General features: G+C 44.0%; 2 protein-coding genes and 1 pseudogene across 2 annotated transcripts; all 3 read left to right on the top strand.

Moving 5' to 3' along the window:
- Nucleotides 1-989: 989 nt before the first annotated feature.
- LOC100520088 (olfactory receptor 52Z1P-like) lies at nucleotides 990-1,991 on the top strand. Its single transcript, XM_013999070.3, is given in 1 exon segment — nucleotides 990-1,991. A coding segment is annotated over 1 exon segment (1,002 nt).
- Nucleotides 1,992-3,990: 1,999 nt separating this feature from the next.
- On the top strand, nucleotides 3,991-6,699 carry LOC100620971 (olfactory receptor 51I2-like; annotated as a pseudogene).
- A 7,371-nt stretch (nucleotides 6,700-14,070) lies between these two features.
- On the top strand, nucleotides 14,071-15,048 carry LOC100515618 (olfactory receptor 52A1-like). The gene has a single exon (XM_003129514.4). It carries the CDS (start codon nucleotides 14,071-14,073, stop codon nucleotides 15,004-15,006), a length of 936 nt encoding a protein of 311 aa, XP_003129562.2. The 3' UTR covers nucleotides 15,007-15,048.
- Nucleotides 15,049-21,735: the final 6,687 nt, after the last annotated feature.

Genomic DNA, 21,735 nt, shown 5'->3' with positions numbered 1-21,735 from the left:
TCTTCCTTGCTTCTATCCACACTTTTTGGGGGGAACTAAAGAAAAATTGTCACCAATAAAAAACAAAAACAAATAAACAAACCAAAAAACCCCTCTTGTTTGAAGGACTCTGGCTTTATAATGAGAAAACACTGTTACCGCTGTCATGGTGACATTTAGAAATACAAAGTATACAGTCTAATTTTCAATCAATGATGAAGTGGGATAGAATAGTTTTTCCTTCACTACATGGGAGGCATATTCGTTTAGGAACCCAACTCAATTTGGTTTTGCACATAGTTTAGGTTTTTCATGTTCATTCTACAATTTTAAGGAATGTGTTGATAAGCAGGCAGCAATTTAATTGACATATGTATCCTCAACGCTAGCATACCTCTTAGCATCAATAGTTCATCAGTGCTGAAGAGGGCATTATGTGCTATATTGCTTGAAGTCAATTTGGTCAAACTCTAATTCCATCCCTCTTCCATAAGCAGTGTCATTTAACTTCAAATGTGTCTGCTTTACTCAGGGATACGATCAATGAAAGATCCGATCATATGTTTTTGTACCTAGTTCAGTTTTATCGGTGGTATTGGTTAAAATCAGAGGTTTCAAATTCACCCAGACAGTGAACCCAGAGGGACCTGGGGGAAGAGGAAGAAAGTCTGGGAGTTAATTTTTTCTCAACTCTAGGTATAAAAATAGCAGCCATGTCATGGATGATTGCAAAGGCCTTTTCAATAGGCTATTGCGAAGATTTAATAACTTAATATATGTAGAGTGCTCTGACGCATTTGAAGGTTAACTTTTTTTTTTTTCAAGAATCAAAATTTACTTTTTCTGTGGAGTGTAATTTTAGGTTAATCCATCTCGCAGTATTTTCACAGAGAACATAAGCGAAAGAGGAATCTGTCCAGACACCCTTCACCCTCAGGTGGTGCTTCTGGATCCTCAGTCTGCCCTGCCGTCTTTCCTTAAAGGGCCTGGGTCTGCAATAAGCCTCCCGGATGGCTCTTCCCTTTGGCAATCACACCCGTCCTCAGGATGTGCGGTACCTCCTGCTTGGAATCCCTGGGCTGGCAGGTGTGCACACCTGGCTCTCCATCCCCATCTGCTTTATGTACATCCTGGCTGTCGCAGGCAACCTCCTCTTGGTCTTCCTGGTCGTGACCGAGCGTCGGCTCCAGGAGCCCATGTACCTCTTCCTGTCCATGCTGGCCTTAGCGGATGTCCTGCTCTCCACAGCCACGGCCCCCAAGATGCTGGCCATCTTCTGGTTCCACTCCATGGGAATATCCTTTGGCAGCTGTGTAGCCCAGATGTTTGCCATACATTTCCTCTTTGTGTTAGAATCTGCTATTCTCCTGGCCATGGCATTCGACCGCTATGTGGCCATCTGTCACCCACTGAGATACACCACAATCTTAACCACCTCTGTCACTGGGAAGATCGGCATGGCAGCCGTGGTCAGGAGCGCCGTCATATGCTTCCCATTCATCTTCCTGGTACATCGACTTGCATACTGCGGGAGAAACGTCATTGCCCATTCCTACTGTGAGCACATGGGCATCGCCAGACTGGCATGTGACAGCATCCGCGTCAACATCGTCTACGGCCTGACCGTGGCCCTGCTGTCCACAGGGCTGGACATCGTGTTCATCGTGACGTCCTACACGATGATCCTTTGCACCGTGTTTCAGATACCTTCCTGGCCTGCCCGGTTCAAAGCCCTGAACACATGTGGGTCCCACGTCTGTGTCATCCTTCTGTTCTACGCCCCAGCATTCGTCTCATTCTTTGCCCATCGCTTTGGGGGTAAAGCCATCCCTCATCACATCCACATCCTAGTAGCCAACCTCTACGTGGTGGTGCCCCCGATGCTCAACCCCGTGATTTATGGGGTGAGGACCAAACAGATTCAACAGCGAGTGGTTTGGGGTTTCTCCTCCGTTTTCACCGCCCGTTGTTAACATGAAGCATCATGCCAAAGACTGGCTATTTCTGAATAAAACACACAATACACTGTTGAAAACTCTGCTCCCATGAGGAAGACGAACAAATAAAATCCACAAAGATTCTCAAACACACACAAAAGGGTAGAATCTGCCCGAAATGCCCAAGGCCAACGGATTTTCCTAACGAACTGAAAGAAGTTGAGAAAGCATACTGGGAATTAATCACCTTCTCAATTCCCCTAGAATCCTTCCATCACGTCTTTAACGTATTATAAGGGAAGCGTCGAGGTAACTCTGAGAAGAGAGAAACATATTTTAGGATTTAACCCGGAAGGACAGTTCCTCCACAGGCCATGCACGTGAGGGGGTGTCTCTGAGCCTTCGAACTGACAGGGGAAATTCTGCTGAAATAACAGGACTCTGACTGCAACCGTCAAATACTGCCACAACAACGTGAAGCCACCGTGTCACAGGAATTTCCTGTCTGCATCTGTGCCTTAGGTTAAAATAGGAGCTCTGACACCAGGTATTTTCTGAGTCACTGGGGTTGCACAAAGACTACAATATAAACTAGGCACCTAAGAGATATCTATTGAGTTAATTTTCTACATGGTGGGGATTTTAAGTCCAAATCATCAATGGGGACCTCATGGAGGGACTAAGGATTGAACAGTTATAGATCCAGGCCAAAAAAAAAAAAAAAATCAAAGACAATAAGGGATTCAATAGAATATTTACATAAAATCTGTATAAAAATGGCTCAACACACCAAATGGAACCATCTAGACGCTGTCTCCAGACTGCACCTCAATCCTTTCATTTCACAACATATGTTTTATAATCTCTCCTTTATGAAGGCATAGTCCTATGTCATGAGACTGGGCAATGTAACATTATTGACCCTTAAAGACAAAAACAAATAACCAAACACCTTTGAGGCAGACTCTTGAACATTTGCAACCTTTCTCCGTTAGCTTTGCTTTTCTCTCTGTTTCTCTACAACACACACATATGACACTCAGTGTAAGAAATAAAAGGACGGCTCCTTGGCCCTTGGAGTCTTGGATAACTATCATGGCTTGTAATACATTATATTCGCCTTAATTTCAGCAAGAACGTATATTTTTTGGATTAAGGAAAAAACAACACCTCTGAGGTTAGAGACCTCAGTTTTCCTGTTAGACACTCACGGCATGAAACTGACCATGCCACACAAACACTGGCTGTCCACCGGTACGAAGGAACTATTTTAGGACCTTTCTCATTGATTTGATAACTAAATAAAGATGTCATCTGGTGTATTTAGCATTTAATGTTTTTGAAAAACGAAGACAATTTTTATGAACAGAGACACTGAAGAACCCAGTCCACCAAACTGAATCCAGCCCTGCGGTCCTTAACCCACAGAACAATGATGTCCCAGACCCTGGTGTCACAGAAGACGCTGATAAAAACTGCAATAAATACGACAACTCCGATGCAGGGGCACCACTCTTCGAGGAATCAAGGGCAGTAAGAGAGTAAATGGATTCCAGCACGAGGACAGAATAGCTGATTAAGTGGCACGAGCCTTGAGGAAAAGGACTTCTTCATGCTTGATTCCGGCAGTGGGGAAATACGAAAGTGACAAATGCACAGGGAGAACATATGGGATGGGAGAGGAATGAGGAAAACAAGGGAATCCATAGTCTTCATTGGAAGGACACTTCCAGGTTGAGGGTCTGGGTATTTGCAGATGCTGAAAGGGAATTCAGATGTCCCCTTGCTGCTCAAGGCCACATCACTGCATTGTTGAAAGGGACTATGTTGCCTGCATATTGCTCGTTGTTAGGGTAATAAGTCTCTTCAAGATGATCTAGAAAGTCAGTGTAATTCCCAATTAAGAGACACATTCACACACATGTCGGACGTTTCCAAGGATCATTATGCGTGGTTACCTGCTCCTTGAAGAAGCCTGTCTCATCCTTCCTCCCCTGCCAGGCAGTTAAGCACATATGAAGGGAGGGAGCAGCTCTGCCCACAGCCCAGCGGACAGGAAGCAGTGACAGAGGGGATGCCGCGACCGAGGTGCCTGTGCTCAGTCCCACCTGTGCCCGAGTGTCTGACATCTGGGACCAGCGATCCTCAAGCTCAGGGCTGGACTGGTCCTGGCTTGTACCCGTGTAGGAAAGCTGGTCACGAACACACCAGCCCTGTGTTTAGTGGCACCACGTTGGTAGCCTGAAATCGCTCCGAGTGGGTGTATTTAAACCAAAGAACTTGGCGACTGGTACAGATCAGGGCATTTTTATTCCGAAAGCTGACTCTTAAACATTCACTCTCGGTCAGTGGGTGGTACTTTACAAAGAGCCCTAAACCTCACCCTCAATCACCATCTCCAAACCAGAGCCAATCCTGAAGTCCATCTGTGGCCCTTACCTCAACACCCAAGGCTCTGCTACAGACGAGGAGACGTTTCGTCTGAAAAAACCCTGTTGCCAGATAAAGAACCCCTGTCCTGACCTCAGCCCCACCATCACACTCAGCTCGTGTATGGGACATTCTCAGCTTTGACCCAGATTCCAGCCAGAGATACTGACCTTCCTGCAAAATACAGAGAAGCTTTCGCTATTGTTCATGGATAGCAGGTGCAGAAAGACAGAACTGGTAAGTTGAAAACAGACAGGGGAAAATGTTAAAAACTGGAAGAAACGGAGTTCCCATCGTGGCGCAGTGGTTAACAAATCCGACAAGGAACCATGAGGTTGTGGGTTCAATCCCTGGCCTCACTCAGTGGATTAAGGATCTAGCGTTGCCATAAGCTGTGGTGTAGGTCGCAGCCACGGCTCGGATCTAGCATTGCTGTGGCTTTGGTGTAGGCCGGTGGCTACAGCTCCAATGAGACCCCTAGCCTGGGAACCTCCATATGCCATGGGAGCAGCCCAAGAAATGGCACAGAGACAAAAAAAAAAAGGAAACTGGGAGAAACTGTTTTTGTTTCTAACATTAAATTGTTTTCATTTCACGAGTTGAATATTTACTGTGTTTCGAATGTAATACTAAATAATTTGCAGACATTCCCCTGGATCATCATTATTGTGTTTATATCCCATGCCTGGATCTCAGCAAACTTAGGTAACTTCCCCAACACCACAAGTCCATTAGGTGTTAGAACCATGCATTACCCTTATTCCTGTATTCTCGTAATTTTGCCACTCATTCACTCTGGTGCAAACCACAAAGTCGCCAGATCCTTCAGACCTCAATGTCCACCTGAAGCTGTCATCTTGATGCTTATTGTCATTGCTTTCCACTGCCATCAATAACCCAGATGGATACGTATATTAACGCACAGGTTTCTATTAAACAGACGTATTGGAGTTCCCTCTGCGGCGCAATGGGATCGGCAGAGTCGTGGGCGTGTTGGGTCACAGGTTCCATCTTTGCCCCGCACCTTTAGTTGAGGATCTGGGACTGTAGCAGCTGCAGCTTAGATCGTGACTATGTCTCCGATCTGGTCCCTGTCCCAGGAATTCCCTATACCACAGGGTGGCCAAAACCTCAAAACAAAACAAAACAAAACCCAGGAGTGTTGGCATGTGGTTCAGGTACATGTATTCACACATATAATCAGTTTTCTCTTCCATACCTGTGGTTTACAACCGCCTTCTTTCAGAAAGAAGTTCTCCTTCTCTTTTGTAAGAAATGTCTTAAATATGATTATCTGGAGCTCAGGATCTGAGGTCTAACACCTGAGTCGAAATTTATATTTTCCAGCCCCCAAGCACTTTCCACGATCTTCGGATAAGGTCTCTCCATGACTTTTTCAATGGTTCCCTTGAGTTCACGCCTGCAACCTTCACTCCTGTGGGCATCCCTGGGCTGGAAGCCGAGCAGATCTGGATATCAGCCCCCTTCTGTGTGATACACGTCATTATCTTCCTAGGAAACGGCATCCTTCTTCATCTCATCCGGTCTGACCCTGCTTTGCACCAGCCCGTGTACTTCCTTCTGGCCATGCTGGCCTTTGTGGAACTCGGTGTCTCTGCTTCCACCACGCCCACCGGGGTAGGCATCTTCCTCCTTGGCATCAGTGACATCAGTTTGGTGGTTGTGTGCTCCAGATGTTTTCCATGCATTCTTTCACCCTCATGGAGGCAGGTGTGCTTCTGGCCATGTCGGTAGACCGCTTTGTGGCCATACGCCGCCCACTGCGATGCACCACCATTCTGACAATTTCTCGCATCAGCGGGATGGGTGTCACCATTGCCTTACGGCGCGTGACACTCATGGTCCCACTGCTTCTTCTCCTGAAGCATCTGCCCTTCTGTGGTCACAATGTCCCCACACACTCTTACTGCCTCCACTCAGATCTGATCAAATTGCCCTGTGGAGACACCCGCCCCAACAGCATCCTGGGTCTGTCTGTCATTTCCTTCACATTCGGGCTGGACTCACTGTTCATTGCGATTTCCCATGTGCTGGCTCTTCACACAGTTATGGGGGTGGCCTCTGGGACAGGGCGGTGGGGGGCTCTCAACACGTGTGTGTCCCTCATCTCTGCTGTGCTTGTGGATCATGTGTCCATGGTCAGCCTCTCCTTGTTGCATCGTTTTGGGCAACATTCACCTCTGCTCCTCCAGATGGCCATGGCCAACATTTACTTTTTCTTCCCCCTGTGGTCAACCCCATTGTCTACAGCATCAAAACCAAGGAAATTCACCACAGCATTGCTCGTACACTGTCTAGAAAGATGGGTGCGGTATCTCAGAGGATTCCCTGAGAACACAGGGACTTGGATCAAACTTTATTGCCTGGATATTAGCCTTGCAAAGGGGGAGATTCCACAGTCTCTTATTGCTTATGAGTGAACATTAAACTTTAGTAGTTTTGCCTCTAACCTCTAGATAATAATGATAAAAAGAGCAGCAACGACAGTAACAACTGGGCTACAGAGTGGGTGGAATTATAGAAGATACAAGAATGGCATAATGTTAATACAAAATGAAAGAATGATAACGGTTGATGCTGGTTGATAGGTAGATGGAAGTTCACTCCGATAATCTGTTTACTTCATATGTACGAAGATTTTGTACTGATTTTTAAAGCGTACACTAATGGGAGAGTCAGATTAAGATGGGTGAGTGGGAGCGAATGAAGCTCACCTCTCCCCACAAACAAACTGAAAACACATCTACATGCCGAGGAGAAATTCTCCCTGAAAACTACCTGGAGAAAGACTCTTGTCCAACTGAGGCTGTAAGGAAGATCCATGTGGAAACAGGGCGGAAGGAGGAGAGAGGATCAGATCAGGATCTGTGTCCTTTAAGGAGACACCGGAGGGGAGGAGGGTCCCAGGGCAGAGCTTCTTCCTGGGGAGTGAATGGCCCAGCCACTGGTTGGGCAAAGCCACCCTGAGGTCCAGCACCAGGAAGAAAGGCAAGGCCCTGTGGCTGCTTGGAGAGGTGGTGGGACTGCATGTTGGGCACTGCAGCCCTCCCAGCACCAGGAAGAAAGGCAAGGCCCTGTGGCTGCTTGGAGAGGTGGTGGGACTGCATGTTGGGCACTGCAGCCCTCCCAGCACCAGGAAGAAAGGCAAGGCCCTTTGGCTGCTTGGAGGGCTGTTGGGTCCACCTGGACGACTGTGTGAAGCTTGGACTCTGCTCCTGAGAGCACACGCCTTTTTTCACCCGTGAAACAGGGCAGAGAGGGGGTGGAGTGGGTGACCTGAGTCCTTTAGTAGTAGACCTACTTCTGCCCAAGGGAAGGAATGCAGAGGAGAAGCAACTCATGCAATCCCTCTATAGGGCCCATGGGGCTTAGCCTTTTTTCCCCAGCTGATTTTGCTTTCCACAAACTACAGTGAACATCCGCATAAATCATTCAGTCTTCAAGGATAACCAGTCAGTTAAGAGAGGTCCCTGTCTTAGAATAAATGAGTGTATAAGGTAAAAGCAGCATCATTTACATATGCACATGTGCAGTTTTTATCTACTTTACTCAATACATTGAGTTTTTTCCATTTTTCACATATCATAGATTAAGAGCGCTCAATTCAGTGAAATTATGAAAATGGAGTAGGATATTTTTAATAGCTTAGTCCTTAAACCTTCCACACAGTTCAAAAGCCATTTCATAACAGTAACTATTTGTAATCTCCATGGCAATACTATAAACTAGATAGCATTATTAATCTCATTATACAAATTAAGAAACTAAAAGGATTTATGTAAATTTATCAAAGCCAGACAATGAAAAAGTCTACTTGCAAAAGCCAAGTCTACTAGTTTATGTTGAAAAGCTGAATCAGATTTAAGTTCAAATCCTGACTATCCCACTATTTTATTTTATTTTATTTTATTTTGTCTTTTGTCCTTTCAGGGCTGCACCCACAGCACATGGAGGTTCCCAGGCTAGGGGTCGAATCGGAGCTGTAGCTGCTGGCCTACACCACAGCCACAGCAACACGGGATCCAAGCCGCATTAGTGACCTACACCACAGCTCAGGGCAACGCCAGATCCTCAACCCACTAAGCAAGACCAGGGATCAAACCCGCAACCTCATGGTTCCTAGTCAGATTCATTTCCACTGTGCCACGATGGGAACTCCCTGGCTATCTCACTATTAATATCTATGGAATGTCGCTAATGACTTGATCTGTTTGAATTTAACTCTTCTCATTGGTAAACAGAAGATAAAACAGAGTTTACCCTCGAGAGCTTAAAGATAAATAAAATGATCATGTAAAGCAATTAGCAGAGTTTCTGGTAGAGTCTGTTCAAAAAGCATTTAAGTTTTATTACAGGCATTTTCTTCCCTAACAAATCTGATAAAGTCTGTGAATCACACAAAGTTCCCAATGTCTTTATGTTCCGATTTTTTTAGGTTAATAGCATCGAAATTAAAGTCATAAATCTGACAAAATCTCTATACGACGTGACTTAGATGAAGATAATTTAACCTACGGGACAAATACATGAAGTCATTATCAGTACTCTTATGTGGTACAGATACACCAATGGAAGCCTGTAGAATACAATCATCACGCCCTAAATCAAAGAGTTAGTAAGTGGCAGAATCCAGATTCGAAACTAGAAGATTCAAAAACTCATTCTTTAACCAATCACATTATAGGGAATGCTATAAATTAAATTCAAATCCGATTTTACAATTGGAATGCGAATGATAGCAGGTGATTACATGAACCACTTTCTCCTTTGAGATTCATGTGGACAGTATTTATTCACCTCTGTTCCCTCTAATTTTAATCCTGTAATGATATCTAAATATTTCTTTTTTTTTTGATAAAGTCCAATTTACCAAATTTTTCTTCATAGATTGTGTTTTTTTTTTTTTTTTTTTTTTTTTTTGGTCTTTTTTGCTGTTTCTTTGGGCTGCTCCCTCGGCATATGGAGGTTCCCAGGCTAGGGGTCGAATCGGAGCTATAGCCACTGGCCTACACCAGCGCCACAGCAACGCGGGATCAGAGCCGCATCTGCAACCTACACCACAGCTCATGGCAACGCCGGATCGTTAACCCACTGAGCAAGGGCAGGGACCGAACCTGCAACCTCATGGTTCCTAGTCGGATTCGTTAACCACTGCGCCACGACGGGAACTCCAATATCTAAATATTTCTTTAAGAGGATCTTTATAAAACAGGTCTCTATTTAACACCAGTCTTTCTGATCAGAAAATAAGTCTCACAGGAGCTCCCGTCGTGGCTTAGCACAAAAGAATCTGACTAGTACCCATGAGGTCACAGGTTCCATCCCTGGCCTCGCGCAGTGGGTTAAGGATCCAGCATTGCTGTGAGCTGTGGTGTAGCTCACAGATGCAGCTGCGATCTGACATTGCTGTAACTGTGGTGTAGACCAGTGGCTACAGCTCTGATTTGACCCCTGCCCTGGGAACCACCCTATGCTGTGGGTGTGGCCCTAAAAAAACAAAACAAACAAACAAACAAACAAAAAACTAATAAATTCTACTCTGCTGAAGACCAAGGTTGCTAGAATGGTACATGCTTCATTACGAATGTATGTCTGTAAAACAAATTAGAATTGATGATCCTTTGAAAATATTCAGTAGCCTAACCACACTCCTCCCCAGCCCACTCCAAGCAGATCGAATTACCAGCACATGTATATAGTTTGAGGTTGAAAAGGACCCAGGATAAAATTTGGGAAAGCACAAAAAGGGTGAGGGGTGAAATAACTGAAGGAGGTCAAGCGATGACAGTTACCAGTTACAAAATTAAAAAATAATCACAAGGATGTGATGTGCAATATTGGAAATACGGTTAATATATCAGAGTAACATTGTATATGTGTGATCTACAAAGTACAAATCACTATGTAGTACACCTGAAACGAATGTCACATTCAAGTTAACTACACTTCAAAAAAGTCAGTCGAAGAGAAGAGGAGAGAGCCAAAGTGCCAATTTGTTTGGAATTGTTTGTTGGTGAGTTAAACATAAACTGAAGGTTAGCTCAGATGCCAGTCTGACCTCTGAGTCAATTCCATTCAACCCGAATCAGAATCATTGGTTCACTCTCCTCTGCAGACAGAGCATTGCCTTTTGAGCCCTATCACTTATTCTCCCTAAAATCCCCTGTGGAAGTCCTTTTCGGACAACTGAACATGTTCTTCCTAAATCTGCCAATGTCTCACCATACACCAAGTTCTCTCTTCAGGTTAGCTACATATAAGAAAGTCTAGGAACCAGGTGAAACACGCCAAGAAGAAAGGTCCCGTGTACGTAAATATTTCTGAGACATTACCATTTGTTCTCAGAATGAAAGGTTACCTTCCCATATTTCTAGAAATGGGAAGGAATGCATCATATCTTCTTTTGCCTCTAAATTAAGAGCACATAGCATGGTTCTCTCACATGTATGAGGCATAGAACAACTGCTTTCTGATGGAAGGAAGAAGAAAAGAGGGAAGGAGGCGTAAAGAAAGGGATGGAGAAAAATTCAGTCTAATGCGCAACACCTTTCTCAGAGCTCAGTGTGGTAGGATTTAGAAATGTCTATTACAGCTAGTCATCCAGAGACTATTACTAAATTTACAAAAACAGCCTTAATAAAACAAACATAGGAGCAATGAGACCGCAGGAGAACGAGAAGTAAAAGTGTGATAAAAGACAAATTACGGCTACGGATTTTTCTTTGCACAAGCACCTCACTGAAAGGAAGGGTCATAGGTCTATCTAATTAAATAGAATTCATAGGCATAGGAACATGTCTACAATTAAGTGGACTTGAGATGATTTTGCAAATGAGAACAACAGAGAGCAACTCAGGTATCAAAAAGAAAACGTGTGCATATACATTTTCCTGTATTAGTCTGCGGGGGAAGAGAAGAGGAGAGCAAAGAGCTGTCTGCAAGTTACAGAAATGACTTCAGAGTTGCTCCGTGAGGATGGACTCAGGAGGGCTTATGACTACGCGTTGGGTCCCTTGTGGTTTAATAATCCCTCCGTGTTCACAACTCCTCCTCCCTATTCATTCTTGAGGGGATATTAAAATTGGTGGCTTGCTGTTCTCCTCCCTAATTGGAACTCAATAAACTGAAGCTGTGCCCCAGAATAAGTCAGACCTTGCAAAGAGTTTTGTTGGAGGAGGACCATACAAAAACGACCTCGGACAGACCTACAGAAGAAGGATCGCGTTTGTGTTGCCGAGAAAAGGAGTATCTGAAAAAATATTCTAGAGATTGTTACGTATTCCAGATGGACCCAGCACCAAATATAATAGAGCTCATGGATTGACTGGATGCTGCTGCAGAAGATGCAAACAGAAGGACGAGGCCCTGCAGGACACACGGTGCAAAGGAGGGAGACCGGGATCTCAGGAGGAGAGAAGCGTTGGTGGCTGATGTGTGATCGGTGCAGCATGTGAAGAACGGGCATTACCTGTCAGGTATTTGGTGAGCATAGCAAAGGCTCCCAACAGCAACTGACAAGTAAGTCCCACTATTCCCAAGTTTACCTCCATAATTTTTTTCACCATCAGCTTTTCCAGTAATAACCAGTCCACCCCACCCCCCATCACCCCACTCTCTGTAATTGTCAGGTAGTGCTTACCTGTCAGCTCCTTACTGTTGAATACGTCAGACACTGTGATTATTCTGAAAGGATTCCTATTCTCATTTTCCTTTTCTTTTTGATTAAGGAAAACTTTACCCCATTAGAAAGAAGCAGTGATTTATGGACTGGGGGAGTACTGAACTAAGGGGAGCAGACATACCAAAATCAAAATAGCTAATTCACTAAGTCTATCATAAATGATATGTCAGCTGGTGAGGATTCCTGTCGTAAAGTGGCCTGACTTCATTATTTCACTTGGTGTTTAACAGCTTAAATCACAGCTGTCCTTGCATTCCTGGCATGTTTGTTGACATCCTGTATACCGTTAGTTGATAATTTATGAGCTTGTAAGAAGAAGTAACTGGTTGTATATTTGACTTTTTTAAAGGAACTTTTCCTTCACTGTTTACTTTCTAATTAATCTCTTTTTCTCGAGCTCAAAAACTGACTCACGTCTTCCAGATTATCTAAACGCATTAAGAATGAATGAGCCTTGGAAAAAAATAAAAATTATTTTAAAAAATTAAAATCATTTAAAAAAAGAATTAGGAATTCCTGTCGTGGCACAGCGGAAATGAATCCAACTAGGAACCATGAGGTTGGGGGTTCGATCCCTGGCCTCACTCAGTGGGTTAAGGATCTTGCATTGCCGTGAGCTGTGGTGTAGGTTGCAGATGCGGCTCGGATCTGGGGTTGCCGTGGCTGTGGCTGTGGCTGGTGGCTACAGCTCCAGTTCTGCCCCTAGCCTGGGAACCTCCATATGTCGCAGGAGTGGCCCTAAAAGGAGAAAAGACAAAAAAGAAAAAAAAAAGAATTAGTGAGTCTCATTTGGACAAATCTTATGCTCATGAACTACTTAAACCCAAGAAACTAGTCTCAGTTTGGCTAAGTGACCCATCTGCCCATTTGCCCATATCCTGTCATCATCAATGTGTTTTCTTGACCCTATTATTGCTGCTACTGGTTTTTCCAAATCCTAGAGATTTCTTCCCTCTAGGTATTCTGTAAAGTGCATTACAGAATTTCAACTATTTTGAGCACACAACGAACTTTAAGGATTTCAGCTGAGGAGTTATAAGCAAGAATTAGTACAGTTTTATGAGCAATTAAAAAAAAAAGGAGTAAGGAACTTTGACCAAGGTTTTTGCCAAAATACATGGATTTGAATGATCTTTTTTGGAGCTCTTACTTCACATTCTATTGAAAGGCATCTAGTCTTACAAAGAAGAGCTTAGATAGATGATAGATAGATAGATGGTTGGATGGATGGATAGATAGATAGATAGATAGATACATAGATAGGTAGGTAGGTAGGTAGGTAGATATGCTCTTGGGTGTTGACTGCCTCTACCTCTTTTTTCTTTCATAGGGAATTTTTGACACTAATATACCCACCAGAGTCTGAGAATCTGCTTGTCCAAACCAATCATTCCCGACTTAAAGAAAATTGGCAATAATTAAGTACTTGAGCAGTAGCTAGAATGGACAATATGGATGGATTCAGTAAACTTTAATGAGATCCTGCTGTGTAGCGCTGGGAACTATGTCTGGTCACTTATGATGGAGCATGATAATGTGAGGAAAAAAAATGTATATATGTATGTGTAACTGGGTCACCATGCTGTGCAGTAGGAAGAAAACCGTATTGGGGAAATAACAATAAAAAAATTTAAATAACTTTAATTAAAACACAATTTCCAAGCAAAATAAACAAATCTAATTTTTTTCTTTCTTTTTGTTTGTCCACAGGTCTGGAAAGGAAATAACAGATAGGTCAGCAGTTTATTCCATTACCCAGGTGATTCTGCTGGTTCTAATGCAGTCAGTCAACTGGCCATGAACATAATACCTCACTGGGGTAGACGGCTCGTGGATGCCCATTCCCAAAAGTGATGTGTCTCTATCAATCTGTCTTTCCAATAATCTGAACGAGATGGGTGGTATGATCTTAGAGTTCAGCAAAAAATCGGACAATAGGATGACGTTGCATAAAAGCAGGAAGTAGCAGAACAGTAGCCCTGAGTCATTTCCTTCCTTTGCACCAGGAGGTCCAAGGACACTATGTCCATCTCCAACGTCACGATCCCCACGCCCTCTGTGTTGACACTGATAGGGATCCCAGGCCTGGAGTCTGTGCAGAGCTGGATCGGGATTCCATTCTGTGCCATGTACCTCACTGCTGTGCTGGGAAATTCCTGGCTTCTGAGCATCATCAGGTCAGAACGCAGCCTCCGTGAGCCCATGTACCTGTTCCTAGGCATGCTGGCAGTCACGGATATCGCACTTAGTACCAGCGTTGTGCCCAAGATGCTTGGAATCTTCTGGTTTCATGTCTCAGAGATTTATTTTGATGCCTGCTTGCTTCAGATGTGGCTCATCCACACATTTCAGGGCATCGAGTCAGGCATCCTGCTGGCCATGGCCCTGGACCGCTATGTGGCCATCTGTTCCCCCCTGAGACATGCTGCCATCTTTACCCAGCAGCTAGTCACTCAGATTGGGGTTGCGGTAACACTCAGGGCTGCCATTCTTGTAGCCCCATGCCTCGTCCTGATAAAGTGTCGATTGCACTTTTATCATACAACTGTCATCTCCCACTCCTACTGTGAGCACATGGCCATTGTGAAACTGGCTGCAGAAAACGTCCGAGTCAACAAAGTCTACGGTTTGTTTGTGGCCTTCACTGTTGTAGGGTGTGACCTCACCATCATCACTCTGTCCTATGTCCAAATATTCATGGCAGTGTTTCGTCTGCCCCAGAAGGAGGCCAGGCTGAAAGCGGTCCACACTTGCGTCCCTCACATCTGCGTCTTCCTGCAGCTCTACCTCCTTGCTTTCTTCTCCTTCTTCACACACAGGTTTGGTGGGCACATCCCCCCTTACATCCACATCCTCTTCTCCAGCATCTACTTGGTGGTCCCTCCGTGCCTCAATCCGCTTGTCTATGGGGCAAAGACCAAGCAGATCCGCATCCATGTGGTAAAACTGTTTTCATAAAACCCACTGTGATTAATCCCTTCAGGCTTTACTTTTTGGGCAATACTAACGATATCTCAAATCAAAATAAAACAACCCACAGTCCATATAATGATAGGTTTGAGTTGCTTTATACAACTGTTTTGTGAAATTTGCCAGGGTCATAGCTAGGTTTCACATCATCATAGCCCATGACAACTATCAGTTGATGGGACTGTGGATCCTGCTGGGGTGATAAGAATGAGAAGTGCAGAAAGGGCAAAATAGTGAACACATATCACTTCCTTTTCTTTTTTTTTTGTTTTCTTTTGTTTTGATTTTTGCTTTTCAGTCTCTGGTTGAGCTTCATCCTCTAAGAATTCTTCTCCAGATGATTCACAAATTTTGCATTTCCCACTGGATTTAAATATACCCAAGGATTTATTGCTCTGTGTTGTCCAGGTACTCCATGAATGTAGGTTGCATACTCTGTTTCTTGATGATCTCATGCATTAAAAAAGGTAACATCAGAGGAATTGTATCTTAATATGTTCTTTACCAAAAACAAAACAAAACAATACAAAATAACATTTTACGAATATGATGAAACAAGAAAGTCCAAAAATTTCAATAAATTTCCAGGGTTCTTTAGGACTGACAGGTACAAACAATATGAGGACCCAAGGGTTCCATTTTATGCATCAATCCTTCTCAGATGACTTTTTAAAATTCCTCATGTTATCCAAAACTTACAATATTACACATATTATGCTTAGAGAACAGTGGCACAATGGTAAATTTACGGTGCTTACAGCTCATGAGTTTGTCGTCTGAATTAACATTTTAAGGGCTCTATTACTCAGGACTTCACAAGAGACCTTCCAATAGCAGGCCATGAGTATTTTCTAACAGGAGTGACTTCATATGAAGAAAGAGAACTTGATGGTGGCTCTCTGTGGTCAGGTATCTAAATCTTTACTCTGGGAAGAACAGCTTGCAACATTCAGCACATCGCCACCCTTCTTCCTGGTAGAGAACTGCCCACAGCTGCAGGCCACTTGTGCTGACCATCCCAGAGTAGCCTCTCCTCTAACGTGGGAATATTGTTCTGACGGCTGCATCACCCTGGCTTGATGGAAAATCAGCCACATTTGGGATGCAGGGATGCAGATGCCTTTTGCTTCATACAAAGCTGTGTCTCTACATTTCAACAGTATTAAAAATACAGATGAAAAACAAATGAAATCCTGCCAATTGTGACAACATGGATGGACCCAGAAAATATCATGCTGGGAGAAATATGGTAACAGAGAAAGATATTTACTGTATAATTTCACTTATATGTGGAATCTAAAAAAAAAGAAGAAAATAACATACCAACAACAAAACAGAAACAGACTCATAGATACAGAGGACAAGTGGTAGTGGCCATACGTAAAGGGAATTACAGAACTAGAAACTTCTAGGGAGACCATGAATAAAGGCTGGGATATAATACACACCATAAGGAATACCGTCAATAATAATGTAATAACTGTGCGGTGATGGATGGTTATTGGACTTATCCTGACGGTCACTTCACAAGGTACTGGAATGCCAAGTCCCTGGGTTGTACACCATCGTACTGTGTGCCAATTATACCTAAATTAAAAAAAGGATACTTTGTCTTCCATCTACCACTTCTATGTATCATCTCAAATTATTGGAATCTGTATTAGAATTCCCCAAAGAAACAGAACCACTAGGAGATAGAGTAGGATATATGTATATCCTAAATGTATACATTCTGAGACAACAGGAAACATACAACTCTAGTTCTTTTCTGCATCCAATGGATACTAAAATTCGCCTTAACCTTTCCGTCCCACCATACTAAAGAAATCTTCTGGAGGTCTGTTCCAGTACAGTTTCCACATCCCAATAAGTTAAACCATTTGCCTTTTGATAGTTGATATTTTATGGTTATAAATGTGCTGTTTGAAGCCGAACCCGGAGGTGAACAACTCTAAGTCGCCTGCACAGAGAAACACTTTAAGCAAAGAATGTCTCACAGTGAAAGACTCTATGGGATTCTTTGACCAGGGTCTTGGAGATGCAGTCAGGCAATGGCTAAGAAGGTGAGTCATGAGTTCACAGGAACGGAGGTCAAGTAGTCGGCGCAGATCAAGTTCTACCTGAATATCTGGGGATTGCCCCTAAATAACAGGTATTTACGTATGAATGGATTAGCTCTGATATAGTACCACTAACTGAAAAAAAACCATGGGTTCAGAATCAAATGCCTGAACTGATAGTCCATTTTGACGCCATATAACGCTGTGAACTTAAGCGAGCTGCAAACCTCTGGGCCTCTATGGAATTGTCCCTAAAATAGTCTCCTGAGGAGCTGAGAGGGGGACATGCTGTAGTGCAAGTACGAGGTCTGCACGATTCTTAAACAGCCGCCATAACTCTTACATTACATTCTAATAGCGTGAGAATCCACGGATTATTTTAAGGCCTTCAAAGGAGGAGAAGGAGGGGGAAAACCAAAAGCAGGAGGCAGAGGAACCTTGTGAGCTGACAGACTAACTTCCGCTGCACACACTGCCCTTCCTTCCGATCCTTCTGGGCTCCACGGCTAGACTGCTCTTCCCAAGGCGACTTTTCTTTTCTAGCCCCACAAGACTCTTTGGTGTAACATTCCTTTATTATTAACGTCAGGTTAACACGTGGCATTTATTCCAACGGCTTTGTCCATGTCTCCAACCCCCCAGGCCAACTGCTGTCTCCAGACATAACTCTTTTGACAATTTGGCATAAATGAGGAGGTCGCAAAGACTCAGATCACAAATGCTCACGTAAAGCCAACTGTAATACTGGGAAAGGCCTCGTCTATCTAAATGTTTACACCTCTAACCTGCTTGTGTAACAGCACTAGAATAAAGGGAAATGCTTTCACTGAAATGAATACTGAAAAGCAAAATTATCTTTTTAAAATTTAAGTAAAATACTTTCGAATTCCTGTTACAATGGCACAAACCTTGGAATTTAATTAAATTCTTTTATGTGACAAGGCAATGCTGAGAAAGTAATGGAGGCACCTGACATGGGCTTTAATATGTTCCCCAAAGATTCACGTGTTGACGTCCTGTTGCTAAAACTCAGCCTCTGTCCACTGGTCCGAATACAATTGAGGAGACAGAGTTTGGGGCAAAGGGAAAAGGAGCAGCTTTTACCACTTTGCCAGGCAAAGGAGGCCACTGCAGGCTAATGCCCTGGAGCCTGTGCCCTCCTCTAGGAGAGGATAGGGCGTGATCATATAGTTTGAGAGTGGAAAATAGGGCCACGGATAAGGGTCAGAGTAGACGCAGACTGGGGTTCTTCTTCTAAGCTGGTGTCAGGTGGTCCCAGGATGGGTTCTTGTGATCCCTGAGGCCTTCGCACTGTGACCTTCTCTCTGGAATGAAGCGAGCTTCCTCAGGTAGTTAACACCTCCCTGTTAGGGTTTTAGCTCCCCAGCAGACCTCAAAGACACTGAGTGTGCTGTGTCTCCCTTGAGGCAGAACCAGGACCCTGCCCCAAGGCTGTACTCAGGCTTCTCCATGGCTCCTATCTCCACATCTCTTCCCGCCTCTGATAAGCAACTGTTTGAACCTGCCCTTTGCAACTCAGGGGAGCTCATCAGGGGCCGAGTGAGGCCTGTTTGCTACTCACAAGGAAGGGGGTACACTGAAAGGCTTTTGCACCTAGGAGCCCCACAAGGTCCTGCGTGGTTTCAGCCCTAAGTCCCAATGGGATGGTGCCTTTGGAGATGAGGCCTTTGAAAGGTAATTTGGATCAGATGAATTCAGAGAGTGGGACACTTATGATGGGACTGGCGACCTTTTAAAAGGAGACACCATGAGCTTGTGCTCTCTCTTTCCCTATCAAGTGAGGTGACAGCAAGAAGGTGGTCAGCGACAAGCCTTTAAGAGCTCTCACACCCAACTGACCGTTTCGGCACCTTAATCTTGGACTTCCAGTTTCCAAAACTGCGACAAAGTACGTACTGTTGTTTAATCCACCTAAATTATGCTATTCTGTTATAGTAGCTGGAGCTGACTAAGACAGAACTCTACACATTTTTACTATCCACAAAAAGTTGGGGGCTATGTTAAAATAAATGTTTGCATTGTTATATAAATAAGGACATTAATGTGAATGCGAAAAAGAACGAACAAGAGAGAGCGAACAGCAGCAAGAAGCCGAATAGAAAGCCCCAACTGCTTTCTTATTCCCACACAGACACCAACTTGGAAAGATGAAGGAAGCAATTCTCCTTCTGAAAAATCCAGAAATCAGTTAACAAATGGCTGTACCCCAAGCAGGTGTAATGCTGGCCGCATGGAAGCTGGTACCAAGACCAACCAAACAAAAACCAAAAAAGTCGCCATATTAACTCACCTTAGTTGGCTCTTCCAGTTCAGGGCAGCATGCAGCAAGATTCAGGAGAAATTCTCCAGCTCGTGGCTTCTCCCTGAGGATGGAAAGAGAGAACTAAAACATGGATCCAGGTTTCAGAATTTTCAGGGATCTACCTGAGGCCCTGGTTTCTGTCTTGCCTGAACTGAAGAGCAGACAAGAAAGGGAGCCAGGTGGGTGGCTGCCGAGAACAAAAGCAGTGGTTTGGCCCAGCATACAAGCCCTCTCCATATCCTCTCCTTCTGATGGAAAAAGGATGGGGAAACCCCTAACCCCTTGCTTTTCCCTGGGGAGGGAAAGTGTTGGCTTGTGTGTCCGAGGACTAGATTTTCAGGCAGCTCCAAAGACTGGTTTCAGTCCCCCCTCTCTTGGAGCATTGACGGAACCTCATCTAATCTACAAGTCCGGGGGCTGCTGAGAAAAAAAGAGCTGAGGGGCTTTTTGCTCCTCCAGAGAAACCGAATTAACACAAAGAGACACCAGGTCAAGGAGATGGGGATGAGCTTCTGAAACAAAGACACGTTCAGAGCCTTCTAATCGGGAAATCACACGCACGAGTCCAGAGAAGACACACCCACAGAAAAGCTCTAGAACCTCTAGTCAAGTTGATTGGTGAAGGTTGTTCCAGTACGAAGCCAGTTGTTAAAGAATGGAAGAGGTGGCTACTTTTTTTTCAAATGCATAGATTCCAGAACTAAGACATGAGAAATAGGGAGAAAGAGGAAAACATGACTCAATCCGAGGAACCAAAGGAATCTCCAAAAGTCAAATAATTGAAGTGGCAAATCATTGAAAATGCCAATGGTAAAAATGCTCCATGACCTAGGAAATAGACCACATGAGCAAAATGGGAAGACATCAACAGAGACTGAAAAGGTATGTTTTAGAAAGTCAAACAGAAAATGTGGAATTGAAGACAACAACAACTGAGTGGAAAAAGTCATGAGAGGGGTTCAACACCAGACGTGATCCAGCACAAGCGGGAACCCCTGAGCGTGAAAATAGGTTTCTGCCTTCGAATGGAGAAGTAACTCACACACCGTAAGATTCACCCTTCGGTGTAAAATCTCTAACGTTCGATGTATTACAATTGTGGAGCCTCACTCCCAGAAAGTTCCAGAACGTTTGCATCACCCCAACACAAACACCCCATTTCCACCAGCGGCCAGGGCCCATGCTATCCCGTCCCCCGTCTACGGTCCCGCCGTCCACCTTCTGTCTCCACGGGTTTGACTACTCTGGACATTGCATATGAGCGGACCATAAAATTTATGGCTTCTTACCGCTGGCTTCTTTAACACAGCATGAAGTTTTGAAGGTTCATGGGGTTGTGGCACGCATCAGAACCTGATTTATTTTTATATTTCAATGAAATTTCATTGCACGGATGTACCCGAGTTAACTCCCTCGCCAAGGAAGCAGGTCTCTGGCCCAACAAGCTTTGCCATGATCTCTCTCCTATCTGCATGGTAAAGACTCCCATCTCAGTTCAGAAAATGCCACACATAGCATAGACTTGACCAGGCGTTTCCATTTTCTCTTTTCCATATTTCACTTACAATTATTTCTTCTCACTTGGTGAACTTCATCCACCGTCCATAATGAAAGCTATTCGGCTTCCATTTCTGTTTTATTTAAAGATGAAATGTTTCTGATTTCTCTGGAAAACATACAGGAAGAAGAGCCTCTTCTGAAAATTTGCTATCCGTATTTCCTAATACATTTCACAGAGAGATATACCTTTCCATTAAAATGTGTATTGAGCCATTATTTCCATTTAAGAAGTTCTAGGCAACTATATCTATCACCAACATCGTCACATTTTTTTTTTCTCAAACATTTTATACTCCCATAGTCTGAACAGGTTTTAACTAAATAGCTAAGGAGATTTTTAACGCTAGCATTCGATGGCATTACAATTCCTTGAGGTTTAAAGGGTTGTGGCATGTTTCCCAAAGTAGCTTGGGAGTCACTCAGTAGGTCCACACTATTGGTTCCACTGTCTGTTAACTGTGGTCTGTGGACTCCAGAACTTGCTGACCTCGCCTGCCTTGGCCAACCTCGTGTTCCATCTGGAAAATACCCATCTTAATGGGAACGTATTTCCTTTCTTTGGGGGGTCATCTGTTCTTGCTTTGGTGGATGGTTGATGACACTCTGATATATACCGTTTGTTTTCTTGGTGTAAACACTCCAGTTCCAGCTGCTAGCAATCTGCCAACGTGAATCACCAAGAGCAGAGCTGGGAAGCAACACACATAACCAGCTCCCCTCATCCAAGATGAGCCAGCTCCACCATGCAACTGCTCTCAGTGCTACACCACTGGT

This window comes from Sus scrofa, chromosome 9 (genome assembly GCF_054392235.1).
Source record: "Sus scrofa isolate SSC_HxYL_T2T_F1_AM1 chromosome 9, Sscrofa_HxYL_maternal_Yorkshire_Landrace_v2.0, whole genome shotgun sequence".
NCBI classification, from domain to species: Eukaryota; Metazoa; Chordata; class Mammalia; order Artiodactyla; family Suidae; genus Sus; species Sus scrofa.
The sequence above is the reverse complement of the archived record's forward strand: the minus strand, read 5'-3'. Positions and strand labels throughout refer to the sequence as shown.

Excerpts from the sequence above, each read along its gene's own strand:
- LOC100515618 (XM_003129514.4), top strand. The coding sequence starts at position 14,071 with ATGTCCATCTCCAACGTCACGATCCCCACGCCCTCTGTGTTGACACTG.